This window comes from Ascaphus truei, chromosome 2, assembly GCF_040206685.1.
Source record: "Ascaphus truei isolate aAscTru1 chromosome 2, aAscTru1.hap1, whole genome shotgun sequence".
Classification (NCBI taxonomy): domain Eukaryota; kingdom Metazoa; phylum Chordata; class Amphibia; order Anura; family Ascaphidae; genus Ascaphus; species Ascaphus truei.
Genome location: NC_134484.1, coordinates 272,345,015 through 272,362,907, shown reverse-complemented (window position 1 = coordinate 272,362,907; position 17,893 = coordinate 272,345,015). Strand labels below are relative to the sequence as shown.

Sequence of the window (17,893 nt, the reverse complement as noted above, 5' to 3'; positions counted from 1 at the left end):
GGCAACTGATTCAGGCCTCTCTACAACACGTAATGTATCCTCTTCAAACTATGTGCAAAGAAGTTTTGATGTGAATTACCCAGGCTTACTTTAGAGTTGCATTAAAAAGTATATTTAAAAAACTAAGTGAATCATACCTGCGAAACAACTTTAAGATCCTTTGTATGGTTAAGATGTGCAGTGTCTTAGTGGAATTGCACCTTTGAAAATGATACCTTTCCCAAACTACAGTATTTTTGCATGTAAAATTTGAGATGCTGAAAACCTAGTTGTAGTCGTATTTACAATGGAAGGTTATTTTTGGAGCAAAGGAGGTTTAACGCTCCCCTCTAATCTTCCCCCTGATCACCTCCAGGTGTGTATGCTTATTTAACAAATGAAAGCAATGCAATTATGTTTTTGTGGAGTTGCATTATAGACTTTTCAGCAGCTGCCAGGAAAATGTTGAATTACTTGCAGTTGCAAATCAACTTTTGGTGAGGATAAATACATTTGAGCAAAGCAATAACTTTTGAATAACTGATACGATCTTGCTAATTATGTTGTTTGTTCTTAAACTTATGAGGGTCAGCTAAATGGCCATAATAATACATGTTTATTTTTATTTTTGTATCATTTCACAGTCCCTTAGCAGCTGTTTTGAGAAATGGCACGCTTTTATATTCTGTCATGGCATTCTGGAGATATAATTTTCTCTACTGTGCCTCCCAGGGAAATTAAAATGGCTAAAGCCATGCACACCCATTGAAATAACACAGGTTGCCATGGTAACAGCTGCAGCTATTGAAATCACAAATAATTGAAAAATAAAAAGTTTTTTAAAAAAAATAACAAAAGGATCAACACAATATAACCTATGAGTTTATTTATTGAGTTTATTTTAGTTTTTTTGTGGGGGTGTGCTGCTTTAAAACCCTCATTCTATCTATGTACACTAGAATTTGTAATAAATAAGTAATACATTGACATATGAAACTGCAGAGCAAATCTAATCACAACAATTAAACTCTGTAAAGATATGTTGTTTTAAACGTTTGCTTATTATTATTGGTTGATGTTGTTTATGCTGTAAACTTGGTGCCAACGTCTGTCTTTTTGCTTCTCATTTTTCCTCACAGTCGGTTATAATTGGCAGCAGGTACTCACATAATTAGTCACTAAGAGAGGGTGCAGTGAAATAATTTGGTTCAGTTCACTAGTGGTACAGATGTTACAGATGTTACTGATCCTGTTAACACAATGCTTTGCATTAACGCTGAAATGTTATTTAACAGTAACGCTATTGTTAAAAATGGTTAAAGTATTATTTGGCATTAACTGGGGTAGTAACGTCTGCTATATCTCTATGTTATTGAAAGAAGGATACAAGTACTTCAGATTGATATTTGTTTTTATTATTATTATGATCGTGTTTTCAAATATGATTTCTTATTAGGGTGACACAATTCACATTGTGTTGGGTATAAACTGACTCTACCACTACCTTAAGACTGTGCATTGTACTTGTGATACTAGTATTTTTGTATATAAATGCAAGTCACAAAGTTAATTATGTCTAGTGCCCAACTATGTTACCAGCAAAAGCACTTCATGGTGTTTGAATTCCTCTATTGTTTTTCTAGGAAAGCAGTAGAACTAGCAGATGCAATAAGTGAATATGTGTTTCAGAGCACAGTGATCTTCAGTATGGTTATGGATCCACAACATGAACTGCTGCTTTAAATAAAGCACTAAAATAATTACATAACTTATGTGACCTGATTACAAATGTATGGAAAGGAAATCACTGAAATCAATGAATTGTTAACTTGTGTAACCATGTGTGACTTCTTTTAATAAATCCATGTTTTCTTTTTGCATCACTGTGGCCAGTACTGACTGTTCCAAATTACTTTCCTTAACTCAGGGCCCAGCCTCCTATCCCAGAGTTCACTTCAGCTCAATTCTAAAGCCGAAGGGTCTTTCCAGTATTCATCAAGCTACCATAGCAACCAGACCCTTGCATTGGGTGAGACATCAGCATTGCAGTTCCCAAGCCGCAGCAATCAAGCCAGGACTGCCATTCAGAGCTACAACCAAGTAAGTGGACAAGTACAGTGTCTTCATTGCTCCAATGTTAAAACTGTACACAGCTGCACATATTTGCATTACTTTTGGCTATATTATTGTGCAAGAATTTGCACATGCATTTGAAGCTAGACCTGCTCGGACAGGTAATGTTCTGAAATATCTAATGTTATGTAAGAGGTCCCACTCATCAAGCCAGGGTTATACCAGGAAAAGAAGAATTGGGGAGATTATGTAAGTGTGCAGAGGTTGTTTGGAGACAGAGCTTTTTAAAATATGTATCCTTTAGTTGTTAGGAGAATTGTGCAAATCAAAGTGGTCTTGGTGCAGCAATAGGGTTAGCCATACTAGGATAGTAATCATAACATTGATTGTCTTTAACTGACATCCCAATGTCATTGTGTATATTTGGTACCCCATTGATTATTTAATAAAGCAGCCAGTCTGTTACTCTTCCCTCTTATTTTGGTGAGATTTGAACAAATGGATCTCCTATGCCCTGAAATACACCCAACATTTTATTATTTAAGAACAAGGCATATGCCCTCTTCTCAGGTGTCTGCTGGCCCGCTCATACTGTAGTTCACAGTTAGTAAATCGTTTGCAGATAGCTCTCTGTCAATAGCCATGTTAAGCTCCTGAAAATTCAGGCGAATATCTCTAGAACTACGCGAATTCTAGTGGTAAAACAACAGCAGTTCTTACTAGGCAGCTAACCCCTTGGTTCAAGCAATGTAATAAAAAAAAATGAGCAGCATGGATTGCTGACTTTAGTAGCTGTGTAGTGACTTCAAACCTGTGTGCCTATTCTAGAACACAGCGGCAGTAGTCTGATCTCTAAGCTGCCTTTCTGTTTCCTCGTAGAGATTGAGAGAGCTTAAGTGAGGAGTGGGGGTCCTGAGCATCGTTTTGTAAAGAAGAGACTAGGATGCTGATATTATTCTCCATTAAAACACAACATAAACAAGTGTAACTCAGAATATCACCGTTTTCATATAATTCAATAGCAATGTTGGCGCAGTATATTGTGATACTGTATATCCCAACACACTGAATAGCACCACACTTCTATTTGTGTGATGTTAATTTGTGTTCAACAAGAGTTTGATTAGGCAAAGCCGCTTCTATCTTTCTCCCTTACATTTATTGACTGCCAAATAAGGACAAGGTGGGAGAGTAGAGGAAACACTGGACTGACAGACACCCCATTCAGAGGTCCAAAGAAAATAAATCTGTGCTTAATTCCAAAATAAACAATAGCAGCCAAATAGTTGCCTTAAGCATGGCTACATGTGTTTATGGAAGTTGGATGTTGGTGAATTATTTATTAAATTATATGTTTGTCAGCTACCAGGGATTGTACCTTTTTAAAGGCAGAAGAATCTCTTAGGATCACCATGATGACATTTTTATTGTACACCAAATTTCCCAGGAATATTATCATCCACCAGCTGTGCGCGAACTGGCAATCTACACTCAAATGTGCCCACAAATAATGAAAGTATATGCTCCTTTCCAACCCAACCATGTCCCGCTTGTTTTTATTTCTTTTAATCACAACCAATATTGTTGCATACAATTGATTTATTTTATACCAGATACACAGTTTGTAAAGCCTTCCTTTGTAATTACTTTTTTTGAGAAAGGTTCCATAGAGAACCGAAACGTTGACCAAATAAAAATCTTTATGCACTATATGCACAGCTCTGGAGTGCCTGACAATGCTATCATTACTATGTGGATTGCACCCATGCAATAACTTTTCTACAGTGGAGTGTTGTGCCTTCTGTTGTTGTGCCTTCTATATCATCTAGAAAAGCTGCACTCATGTATTAAATGGGGAAACCTACCTTGGTGCACCGAAGTTAAATAATATATAAAAAGTTAGAATTCAGGAATTTTTTGAACAAGAACAACGTTTCGTTCCTTTCAACTTGTGAGCATAATCCATTCCACGGAAAATATAGAAGACAAAACACAAAAGTGAATGTCCCATAGCTTAATTCAATTTAATAAAATAAATGGTTGGAGATAAACAATAAATTTCACACTCACAGGTGTAGATAGATCAGTTGCGTTAGGAACAACCTGAGTAAAGGTAGGAATTAGCAAGCTGTACTTGAACCTGGATCCCAGAGTGCAGCTGGAGAGGATATGTGTAAAACCTCACCAACAGAGTCCTGTGTCCAAATGTCCTTAGCCATGGACAACCCAGATGGATTCCACAGCGAGATGCAACTGGACGCACTGCGGGGGCACTGATAGCACCAGTGGTGAGAGTCCACGGAACAGTGTCCACAATATCCAAAGTGCAGGCGCACAAGCGTCGTATTGTCTCCATTCAGTTCCGTGAGTTTGAGGAGGCGTTTTTTTTCAGCTACGCCAGCACGACAGGACTCTGCTGGTGAAGTTTTACACACATGCCTCTCCATCTACACTCTGGGATCCAGGTTCAAGTACAGCTTGTTCATTTCTACCTGCTAACAAACAACACACAGAACCCCAGCAAGCTCATTTTACTGTGTATTTTTGTCATATTGGATGTAGCATTGGGCTTCTCTGTCGCTTTTTGTATCATTCCTACCTGTCACCAGGTTGTTCCTAACACAATTAGTCTATCTACACCTGTTAGTGTGAATTTTAACATTTATCTCCAGACATTTATTTTATTAAATTGAATTATGCTATGGGGCATGCGCTTCTGTCATATATATATATATATATATATATATATATATATATATATATATATAGATAGATAGATAGATAGATAGATAGATAGAGCACAGCTGGCACTCCAAGCAAAAGAGTCAAATCATCAGGTGCATGTTCCTTAAGACAAGTATATGCAACAGATTGCTTTCCCAGCAGGGAAGCACCTCACTGAAGAAGGTCCTTAGTGGACCGAAATGTTGGTTTACACATGTGCTGTTATGTTGTTTGAATACAATATTTTTGCTACATACTACTGAGTGCTCTTTCTTTGCTTTCCCTGCTGGGAAGGCAATCTGTTGCATATATATATATATATATGTATGTATATGTATGTGGAGATATTATGTGGAGATATTATATATATAACGCTGTCACGTTGCAGGGTCTTGTGTCCCATATTAAGACAGGAAACTCAGTATTTCTTTATACAGGGTTTATTTACAGGGGTTAAATAACAAATAATAGGCACACCATCCCTTTAAGGAAAAACAAATCATATAAGTAAAGCCTACTCCTATCAGGAGACTGACTCACATCATAAACTTCTCTATCTCGCTGGCCAACTAACCTGGTTCCCAGCTTTAAATAACCCACACATTAGCAACAATATCAACAGTCCTTAGGCACCCCAAATATACATTATTTTGTCCTTATCTTTTGTTAGGACTCAGTCCCAAGAAAGTCCAGGAAATCCCTCTGGATCCAATGTCCTGGACAGGATAGCCCTGCTTCCACAGCAGACTCATGTCCTTGCTTCTTCCTGAGTGTGCAACCCAGGCAGTCCCAGCAGGCTCTGCGACCAACATCCAGCAGGCCTGGAGAACTGTGACAGCCAGCTTCCTCCTGGCTAGGGAGACATCTCTCTCTCCCTCTCTCTGGGGAAAGCAGTCTCTCTGTGTAAGCAATTGATCTGTGTGCAGATCTCAGTCTGCCTTTTCCACCTGCTGTTCAATCAGGAGTGCTGCTGTTGATTAGTTGCAGCTGCTGCTAGCTTTTCCAGGGGAGGTTAACTCCCTGTAGACTGGAAAGCACACTTTCTGCACTATTAAAGCACCTAGAGATAGTGACTATCACTATATATATAATGTATATATATATATATATATATATATATATATACATACATACATACATACATACACACACACACACACACACACACACACACACACACACACACACACACAAACGTGTATATATATATATATATATATATATATATATATATATATTTTGCAAGAGAAAAAGGAGGGACCCCGCATCCACAAGGAAAATAAGTACAATTAAATACCGACACTAGATTAATCCAATATACTGTACAGTGATATGTCGGTGGTGCTATAAGGGCAGTTAAATAGGATAAGAGAGAAAAAAAGGGCCCTAAAAAAGCACTCTAGTATGTTTGAAAGTACAAATCACATAATATTTATTGATATATTGTCACAGAACAAAGGTTTAAAACAAAGCACAGAAATTGTTAAAATAGAGCATGGATCCCCTGTTAATTACAAAGCTTGACACATCCTCCAAAAACATACCCTCATGGAGACAAAGCCAAAAGTCAAAATTGACTCAGATAATATATCTCATACGCATTTTAAGTTATGGTGGATGAAAAGGGCGACCTATCAGGTTCCAGTCCTACCTATCAGGTAGATCCGAACATGTGTCCATCTCAGGCTCTAACTCCAACCCCCTGGATATCACCTGTAGTGTCCCGCAAGGCTCTGTTCTGGGGCCCCTACTCTTCTCAGTGTTCATCAATGATCTTCCCACAGCTTGTAAGGAAGCCTCAATGTATGCAGATGACACAATCCTATATGCACACAGCCATAGCCTCTCCGACCTTCAACACACACGTCAGTCTGACTTTTTGAGACTTGAAAACTGGATTTCCCACAACAAACGGTTTTTAAACACTAACAAGACTGTAACAATGGTATTTTGGACCAAGACTACATTTTTAAAGCTTCCAGCGACTGAGCTCCAGATTAGAACCAACGCTAACACCACCCTAACCCCTGTCATTAGTTTTAAATACCTAGGCATATGGTTTGACTCCCACTTAACGTTCGGGATGCACATTGATACCCTGACAACTAAGACCAATGCCAAACTAGGGGTACTTTACAGGAACAATGTCACGCTGTGCAGCTCACAGACCAGACCAGTACCCTGTACTGAGGTGAGATGTAGAATATATGCACCGACAGAAGAGGGGGCGTGTCCGGGATGTGGCGTAGTAGCGTAGCCAGGCCTGGATGTAGATAAAGAATGGTCAAGTACTTGCCGAGTCCGAGCATATAGAAAGTTCCGTAGTCTAAATCCGTAGCAGAGTCCGAGGTCTTAGAGTTTAGAGTAGTCAGTAGGAAAGCTGAGTTCAGGAGCCAGAGGGGTATTCAGATGAGCCGGGTCAGTAGCTGTAAGGAATAAACACAAGAGAGCACGACACAGGTTCCAGGCCACAGGTATCAAGGAGCTATGCAGAGCAAGGATGTGAAGGCAAAGCAGGATATTTAAAGCGACAGTGGCCAATCCGGACGAGAGGCATGGCGGAGGCGTGTCGAGGAGCTGCTCGTGAGTGGCTGAGAGACTAGGAAGTAGTAGAGCACAGCTGAGAGTCTGCAACACCAGTGCCAGAATCCAAGATGGCGATGGCAGAGTTCAAGGTATGCACTGGCCGGCGGCATGGGTAGCGACGGGGGGCAGGGGCAGCAGCCGCTGCAGTACTGGTAGTGGGTAAGGAGGGGTCAAGCCGCTAGGGGCGTGGCCCCCGATTCCTTACAAACAAATCCTCTCTAAGTCTCCTGGTCAGAAAGCATATCGCACAGCAGGTGCTAATGCCAATTATTGACTATGGAGACCTAGTATATGTCTCGGCACCTCAAACCCATCTTAGCAAACTTGACACCCTCTACAATTCAATTTGTCTTTTGTTCTCCAATGCAACTACAACACACATCACTGCGAAATGCTTAAAAAACTAGATTGGTCATCACTTGAGTCTAGGCGCAAAGTTCACCTTTCCTGTCTTGCCTTTAAATTCTTTATGGGCAAGCTACCCAGCTATCTGAACAAGCTCCTCACCCCTACCACTTGCAGCACTTATCACCTGAGATCAGACTCCAAAAGACTGTTCATGGTCCCAAGGCTCAACAAAGTATCCGGCCGCTCCTCCTCTTACCGTGCACCCCAAAACTGGAACAACCGACCAGAGACTCTTACATCCACCACAAGTTTAAGTTCTTTCAAATCGAAGGCTGTCACACATTTTAATCTGGTCTGTAACTGTTTCATACGCCCATAATATATATTTTCTTTAACTGTGCATGCAATGTCTTGTATATAATGTATACCCTGTTCATTTATGTAACTGTATTTGTAACCATGTATTATTTGTCTTAACTCTGTGCCCAGGACATACTTGAAAACGAGAGGTAACTCTCAATGTACAGTATTACTTCCTGGTAAAATATTTTATAAATAAATAAATAATATACCGAGTGCTAATTTTGAAATACTTTTTCCCTGTTTTGTATATCTATATATATATATATATATAATCAAAAAATAAATAGATGATACCGTTCTGTGGCTAACGAAATGCTTTTATTTGTGCGAGCTTTCGAGATACACTGATCTCTTCCGGCGATGTTACAATATATATATAAAATACATACTGTACTGGATTAAGAGGTACTTTCCAGGGGGACCGACAATAAGTGGTTCAAAAACAACAGAGGTCTGCGCACTCTCATACCATCGTGAGATGTCCCTGCTATGTAGGTGGTTCTCAGTACTGCATGCTGCGTCATGCCAACAATACCATGTGGCAGAGTGCCTCATCTATTAGACCAGCCAGCATGCACTCATATATGACACTTCCACGTAGAAATGTAAAAATGTCCTGGCTGCTGGTGGTCAAGCTGAGTGTCCTGTTTGTGTGCGCGCTCACACACAAATGGCACGCGCGAGGTGCCCTGCGACTGGGGAGACTAAGAACATTTAAACAAGGCAGCGAGGTGACCTGAGGCGATGGTGGCGACTGCGAGGTGACCTGCCGCAGTGAGTAGGGGCGCCACATTTTGTGGCAATCCTGGGCGCAATAAAGTCTCTGTCCGGCACTATATATAATATACTGTACACACCCAAAAAAAAGCAACACGGTTTGTTGATTTAACTTTTAAAAAATAAATACATTTGGGCCCATGCATCAAGTGCTGGTACGGATTATCGCACATGTTCCAGTGTTAAATCCCATTGATTTGACTGGGCATTAATGCCGGAATGGGTGTGGTAACCTGTACCATTGGAGTCCCATTGTATCTAGATTGTCAAATTTTGTTAGAAGCCAAAATGTAAGGCCTCAGTGTTTATTTTAGCTCCTCCTCAGGAAAGATCATATCTTTCTTTATGGTACAGGTGCATATTTTTCTTCGTACAGATTTATCGAGAAAAAACATTCCCAGTGGGATTTTCTTCATTGATAAATCTGGTGCAATGTTTTTGGCACAAGTTTTGAAAAAAAATTCTGTTTTCCATTTTATGGGGTCATTTATCAAAGTCTTCTGGTGGCAAAACTGGGGCCCAAAAAATGGTATACAATTTATTAAAGATACTTTGACTTTGATAAATGACCCTTTTAACCATTTAAGTGAACCTGTGTTTACAAAAATATGACAGCAATGCAATGAAACACTGAGTCTTGTAACAGGAAACTACTGCACAAAAATGTATTAAACATAAGGATGGAAGCTCAAAGTGTCACAGAAAAATTGACATTCTGTATATTTACAGGAGGCCATACCCTTTCCCCTATATAACCTGTTTAAAATGTAAAGTTACGTTTTTTGATGTCAGCATGTTGCAATAGCATTGAATTAGCAGCAATTGTGCTGCAGTGTGTGAATGAAAGATTGATATTTTATATTTCCTTGCTCATTGTTACGTAGAACAAGTGGGTATAACAAATCCTATACTAACTTTGGTTGGGCAACTAGAAGGATAATTCACAGATAAATATCAAGAGATAGGCATATGTGTGTTCAACTTTTTTTTATTCGGTATAACTTTTAAACAAGAAAATTATTCATTTATAAAAGCAGCAGGACAGCATTGAGACTATAGAAATATAGAACCACTGCTATATAGGCCACGTAATTGTGACATGTGGCAGACAAAACTTAAGATTTAGAACAAAAAAGAAGAGTAATTGCACACCCAGAGGAAAACAGAAGAAAAAACTGAAGTGTACACTGAAAGTGAAGTGTACCAATAAGTGCTTTTGAAAGCGTAAACAGCCTATGCACATGTAAAAATTAAGATATTCTGCATGCCATAAATCATCAAAAAGTAAAAGTTACATTTGTTATATGATAAAAAATGACAACAAGGTTTCAGTCCGCAAGGATCTAGCAATGGTCCCTATTCAATATTTGGGGATATGAGTAGCTCCATGGCTGATACTACACAGGCGGCACACTTTATTTGAGTACGGCTCATTCCGCAAGCCGGGATATGTCCCGGCTTGCGAGCCGCACTCCCTCAGCGTGATGCGCGGTCACGCGTCATCGGGTGCCTGTGCCGCCTGTACGCGTCCCGAGGGAGCCCTGGTGTCGCCCGGATGTGAGGACGGCGGCGGGACGTTCCGGGGGACCCGGCGGACCCGGTGAGGAGAGGGGGAAGCCCCGATCGGCGGGCCTCTCCTCCGAGGCTTCGGCGCGCGCCCGGCACCCTCCGGCGCGCGCCAGGTTACTGCTGCGGCCGAGAACGGGCAAATGCTCGAATAAACTCGGCCGCAGCAGTATACACCTCTTACATCAAACTTGACCCCTTGCAGACGCACTTACCAGGACACCCTCCTACTGTCTCTGCCCGTTTTTCCTACCTACCACTTAGAATGTAAGCTCTTCGTGGCTCCTTTTTCTAATGTTACTTTTATTTCTGAAGCACTTATTCCCATTATGTGTTATATTATTATGCAGCACGTCTTGGAAAAGCAGGGGAGTGCAGATTTCAATATGCAATAAATGAAAAAGCAAACATAGTGCAAATAAAGTTGATTCAAACGATGTGGTGTGATTATATCTATTGAATAGAGACTCACGTGGTGTCAAATATAATCAGTCATGTCTGAGATCAGTGGCAATAACTTGACTCTGTGAATGGTAGATGAACCCCACAACTGGATAATTGGTGAAATGTGAGCAGCATACGCAGCAACCTCAGCAATAAGGATTATAGAAAGGAAAGAGAGGCTTCCATAGCGTAACACAATATAATACCTTTATACACGCAATAAAATTATCACTTACAGTGTCATAAAAGCAAATGGGCACATAAAAAACGGGTGATATCACCAGCTCCAGTCTCCTCCGTCTCGGATACCACGCTCTGGACCGCGGGGGCCGTCAGAGTCGGCTAGCACACCTGTGGAATGGCCAGAACGGGGAACCTCTGTGTCCTCTGCGTCATACACTTCCAAGGTCTCTCTTGGCATCCGTCAATGGGATCCGTGTAGCTCTTGTGGTGGATTCACTGGGGAACACAGGTCTTCTCGCGGGGAGGCAACCGGTACACTTCCGGGTACTGGCTGATGACGTCACTCTCAGCGACTCTACGCGTTTCACTAAACAGTGTCATTTCATTAGGACTCCTCCCTGCGCTATTATTTGCACTATGTTTGCTTTTTCATTTATTGCATATTGAAATCTGCGCTCCCCTGCTTTTCCAAGACGTGCTGCAACAAGAAGTGGAAATCACAGATCATCCACTAAAGGGTTTTTTTGAGCTGCATTCTTTTCACTTATCACTTATTTGTGTTTTTTCACTTATATATATATATATATATATATATATATATATATATATATATATATATATATATATATATATATATTCATAATCACTGCGCCACCCACTGTTTGCATTTATTGCATATTTATATTATTATGTCACATGTATTACTGATGTGAAGCGCTATGTACATAGATAGTGATATATAAATAAATATATACATACATACAAACATACATACGTACATATTTTGCAAAACTACCTTGCTTGGGAAGGTTCTAGCTCCAGTCCAATGAATGGAGCAAAATTTTCCAGACCAGAGGAATTTAATTTCACAACATTTTCAATAGGAGCCCTGTGTTGTGGTTGTTTAAGAGGTTTGCATGAAAAATCATTGATTCAATTATAGACCTGCTTCGAGTCCCATGTGAAAAGTGTGCAGTGGGTGGCAGCTGAAAAAATAGAAGAGAATCCTCTATTGAGATTATTAGATTTAAAGAAGTAATCTAAGCGGTACTTTAAAACAAAATATATATATTTTTTTAATAAATGCAGCCATTGATTACCTTTTTATTAAAAAACTAGCTGATATACCCAGCGTTGCCCGGAGGCAGGGAGGGGACGGGGGGCGTGAAAGGCAGGTAGGGGATGGGGGGCGTGAAAGGTAGGGAGGGGGCGTGAAAGGCAGGGGGGGCATCAAAGGCAGGGGGGTGTCAAAGGCAGGGGGGGCCGCCAAAGGCAGGGGGGGCCGTCAAAGGCAGGGGGGTCCATCAAAGGCAGGGGGGGCCATCAAAGGCAGGGGGGGGCATCAAAGGCAGGGGGGTGCGTCAAAGGCAGGGGGGGTGTCAAAGGCAGGGGGGTCAAAGGCAGGGGGGGCATCAAAGGCAGGGGGGCGTGAAAGCCAGGGGTGGGCGTCAAAGGCAGGGGGGGCGTGAAAGGCAGGGGGGGGCGTGAAAGGCTGACGGGGGGCGTGAAAGGCAGGGAGGGGGCGTGAAAGGCAGGGAGGGGGCGTGAAAGGCAGGGAGGGGGCGTGAAAGGCAGGGGGGCGTGAAAAGCAGGGGGGCGTAAAAGGCAGGGGGGCGTAAAATGCAGGGGGGCGTGAAAGGCAGGGGGGGGGCATCAAAGGCAGGGGGGCGTCAAAGGCAGGGGGGGGCGTCAAAGGCAGGGGGGTGGCGTCAAAGGCAGGCAGGGGCATCAAAGGCAGGGGGGGCATCAAAGGCAGGGGGGGGCATCAAAGGCAGGGGGGGCATCAAAGGCAGGGGCGTCAAAGGCAGGGGGCATCAAAGGCAGGGGGGGCGTCAAAGGCAGGGGGGGTGTCAAAGGCAGGGGGGCGTCAAAGGCAGGGGAGGCGTCAAAGGCAGGGGGGCATCAAAGGCAGGGGGGGCGTCAAAGGCAGGGGGGGTCAAAGGCAGGGGGGGGCGTCAAAGGCAGGGGGGGGCATCAAAGCCGAGGGGGGCATCAAAGGCGGGGGGCGTCAAAGGCAGGGGGGGGGCGTCAAAGGCATGGATTCCTCCCCCTGCATTTCCTCACTGTCACGGTAGCTTATGACAATATATAATGAACACCAAATATCTGGGTTGAACTGAACGAGGCTTAGATACAATAAAATATATTTATTCCTTAAATAAGGTGAACACAGCAATATAGTACAATTAACAGACAAGAAGGTAACACTTACTTAGGGTTGGGGGATGGAGAAGTATCAGCTAGCAATTCTCCAGCAATCCGGTGACATTCAAGATGGTATCAGAAGAAGAACTAAAAACTGTAGGGTTGACACAGTTTATATACCTGTGTAGCCCAATTCTTAACATTGAATACAGACTATTGGTGATCAATTATCTGTATCCAATCCCTAACGTGGAGACACAGATTAACCCATGCCCCCCAGCTAATTAGCCCATGTGTACAGGGACTCTATGGGTAGCCCCATAATTAAATCAGGGGCGACGACCAATCTACCAAATGAAGTATCTGCATTGTTTGTAGGTGTAGACATAACACTTACAAACCACTCCAGTTTTATGATTCTCTGCCCTCAGGTAACAATTAGAGTGGCAGAGTCTTGTTGATTAGTACTTTGGCTCAATCATCTGGCTGCCCTTCCTGACCTATTTAGCATAGCAGATGGAGTCTGCATTTTTCAGAGCAGATCCAAAATACCATACATATACACTTTAATATCTACACATATTAATAAGTTCCATTCTGGTGGGCTCAGTGGGTCGAAATTTGCCAGTTTTTAATGCCTATAGTGACTCCACATATTGGCCAAATATCAACTCTCTGTGACCTCCAGAACTGGAGATACAGAAATGCACTTTAAAACATTAAAATACAGGATTATAATGAAACATGGGAACAGGGGAACATACAGTTTCCTGACATGACAAGGTGTAAGCCACATTCCTGGACCGCAGTCCAGTTAACCCCTTGCCTCCCTGGTGAGGTCAGGGGGTGGCCATATGGGGTGCAACCCCTTTAATACTGGGCCAACCCCCCTCTCCCTCTACACTCACCTGGCAGCATGCTGCACTCCTCGGGCTGCCACTGGTTCTCTCCCCCCTCGTGGCCTCCGCCGACTCCCGGTGGCACAAAGGAGCTATTGCGCGGCCACAACTCCCTGCCGCCCTCCTCCTGCTCCTCGGGGATGTTGAGCCAGGGTAGCGGCGTGTGGGGGTTGAGCCATAGAGAGCGTGCTCTGGGGGGTGGGGGGAAGTGGGAGACCGCCGGGGAGCGGGCTTACGCATGTCACCCCCCGGCCACGCGTGCGCCGCCATCTTACCCACTCTGGCGCCATTTTCGTGATAACCTCAGCACACAAAAAGGCGCCAAAAAAAACCAAACCATCTCCTAGTGACGCACTAACAACCGGAGCCGCAGATTCGCCAGGGATGGGGATGTGCCGGTGCGAACGTGCAGAGCTGGCTTTGGAGTGACTGGAACAAAGGGAGAGGGAGAGAGAGAGGTGAGCGGTATAGGCGAGGGAGACACCGGGGAGTGGTATAGGAGGGTGCGGGGGGAAGGGGGTCCTTCCGGAGGCTGCCTGAGGGAAGTGAGTGCCGGGGAGGGAAGTGGGCGCCGGGGAGGGAGGGAAGTGAGCGCCGGGGAGGGAGGGAAGTGAGTGCCAGGGATGGAGGGAAGTGAACGTTGGCGGCTGGTGCAGGAGGGCCGCGCCGCGCTTCCCCTCCGTCCGGGAGCCGGTGCAGGGCGCCCGTGAGGGTGAGGGTGAGTGTGATGGGGGGGGGGGAGAGAACAGAGAGAGAGAGAGAGAGAGAGAGAGAGAGAGAGAGAGTGTGTGGCCGAGGGGGAAGAGAGTGGCAGTTGGGTGACGTCAGACCCACCAATCTGATTGGCCAGAGGCCGAGGACCAATCACATTCACCGCAGATAGTCCTAACCTTTCGATTTTATATATTAAGATAATTACCTAAGCTGCCGATCGATTAGTTCTCCGGTAATCGATCAGCAAAGATCCTGCTTACCAGAGTTCAGTAAATGGCTGCCTTTCAGTTTCAATCAATCCTTCATCCAGTGTAACTCAGCAGCTACAATGTATTTTTATATTACTAAGGCTGCGCTTATAGTGCCCGCGACGGCGACGCGACGTCGCTCCAAAACAAAACAATTTACTCCGTCACCAGCGCTAATAGTAAGCGCGACGGCGACGGAGCGAACAAAAATTTGGAACCGGGTTAAATTTGATTTTTTTTTACAGACTGTCCTCACATGTGACTGTCGGTAAACCAATCAATGACCCCGTCGCTAGCAATGTCGTTGAAATTAAAATTATAACTTTTGCGGGTGGCGACGGGTGACGTCACCAGTCGCGTCGCCAGCACTATAAGCGCGGCCTAAGGTAACATTATCTGTTGTTACAGTTAAAGCTCAAACTGCTGGGAATATTTGCAACAAATTATCACAAGCAGCAAAGTGTTACAAAGATCTGGCACTGCTGGGGCAGTGTGTTAAATCCTGCTGTACAAATCAAAAGATGCTCATTATATTAAAGCTGCAGTTCAAGATGTTGGTCTAAAAAAACAAAAATGTAATTCAATATGTGCATCAATACAATCTACACACTGACAAGTGATTTGCTAAGTTGCTGATTGATCCATTCTCTTGTAATCGATCGTTGAAATTCGGCTGGGGGTTCACTAAATGCATATTGGGTAATCTTCTACTGCACTGACAGCCGAAGTTCTGTGAGAAGATCATGTGACCAGGCAGACACTAGATTCAATTGGATCACTGCTAGAGAGGGCAAAACTCAAAAGGTAATGTTGTTTCAGAAAGGGAAGAGGATGTGACTTCGTATATGGTTGCATTATGAACAAAAATGCCTGTTACTTTAAAATATATTAAATGTCTTTAAAATTGATTATTTAAAAAAAAAATTAAATGCTACAAGTATTGTCTCATAGTATAGCACTGATTTATTTTAAAAAAGAACACGCATGTAGAATATTGCTGGAACTGCAGCTTTAAACTCATAAAAAATGGTATTACAAGTTGAATAAAAAAAATGTAGTAAGTATATAATACTACAGAACTGGTTTATTAAGAAAAACACATGTAGGTGATTGCATGGATTGCTCCTATAAGGCAGGGGTGCGCAAACTGGGGGGCACGAGATTTTCTAAGGGGGACGTGGACAGTTACAGAGGCCCCACGCTCTGCCCCAGGGCATTTAAATTAAATGCTGGGGTGAGGCCCCTGTAACTCACTTACCTGCTCTCTGCTGGGTCTTTGGCGATGCGTCTCCATGTCAACACGGCATCAAATGACGCAGCGGGGTCACGTGATGTGACGTCACTTGAAACACAACGTCATTTGATGCCGAGTCCTTGGCGAGGGGTGGCGCGAACACTGCAGCTGCCGGGCAGGGGGGGGTGCAGGTCAAGAAGTTTGCGCACCCCTGCTTGTAGGTACCAGTCAAAAGGGGTAAGTAATGCAACAGTATAATATGTTGCAAACCTTTTTAGTGCCACCACAGCACCCGCAGATATTGCAGATGTCCACTGTTTTCTCACACACTACCTCTGTTCCTTTTTCTCAATCTACTGTAGGAAACAAGGCAGTGGGGTAAATGTCAGAAAATTTGTATCAAATAGAATTCGACCGACATAACATTTTCTTTCATTTCAACATAGAAACATTGTAAACTGTTATTGGCCTTTGTTTGCAGCATTTACTACAATGTTATAAGTCCATATTGTGTTTAAAGAGGCAATCCAAGAAGCTTCATTTTATTTTATTTTTTTAATCTTCTTTTTTTCTTTCAATATATGCAGCATTTGGTTACCTTTATTGAAAACGAATTGCCTAAGCTGCCGATCGATTGGTTCTCCCATGATCGATCATAAAAATCTTGTTTCCTAGGGTTCACTAAATGGCTGCTTTTCAGTTTCAAATCAATCCTTCACTCTGTGTAACTCAGTAGCTACAATGTATTCTTATATGGCTACGGTTACATTATCTATTGTTACAGTTTGCAACTCAAACTGCTGGGAATATTGGCAACAAATGATCACAAACAGGAAAGTGTTACAAATATCTTGCACTGCTGGGAAAGTGCTATATAATTCAAAGGATGCTCAATTAAAACGAATTAAAAATGGCATTAAGTGTTGAATTTTAAAATTAAAAAAAGATATTAAGTATTATCTAATACTACAGAACTTATTTATTTAACAAACGTAGGATATTGCTTGGATTGCTCCTTTAAGAGGTATGACTGTCAGGTAAAGCTACATAATGAGGCATTCATTCATACATTTAATGCTCATCTTATTTTTTTGAACCATTTCACAATATCATCTCAAAAAGTAATGTCAGAATATTTCTTAAGAAGCTCTTCCAAATTTATAATGGAGGAAAGTGTTATTTAGTAACAATTTAGGGCCTTTATTAATGAAGTGATTGTCATGGCAACATTGCATCACCAGCCAGTCATGATGGTTGCCTGGCAATTTACGATGTAAACAATACAAAACAAAGGACAGGCCTTATTAATACCAAAAAGTGTTACATTCACTGATAAAGAATATAAAACCCACAATCTCCAAACTACTTGAATTAGTACTCACAAAAATGCATCACAATAGTGCTTCAATGGAGCTAGACTTACTATTCTTGTGGTCCAACAGGCTTCTCTGCAATTTGTTCACTATCCCCGCAAACAGTACATTTTGCGGCCTATAAAGGATGGTGGTCTATTTAGATATTGTCATGGAGAGTGTAGGCTCGGAGAAAGTTTGCTATTAGCTACAACACTGACACTGGCTTTCCGCTTCTATATGTGGTGAGAACCAAGG

At 42.6% G+C, this 17,893-nt stretch overlaps 1 protein-coding gene across 20 annotated transcripts in view; it reads left to right on the top strand.

The window, feature by feature from the left end:
• The window catches only part of CTNND2 (catenin delta 2), a 1,535,845-nt gene that overhangs the window by 876,657 nt on the left and 641,295 nt on the right, over nucleotides 1-17,893 (top strand). For all 20 annotated transcript variants that reach the window (XM_075586233.1, XM_075586237.1, XM_075586242.1 and 17 more), the window contains one exon: nucleotides 1,907-2,079. In XM_075586233.1, the coding sequence (XP_075442348.1) occupies nucleotides 1,907-2,079 (173 nt within the window). The remainder of the gene's footprint in view (nucleotides 1-1,906; nucleotides 2,080-17,893) is intronic.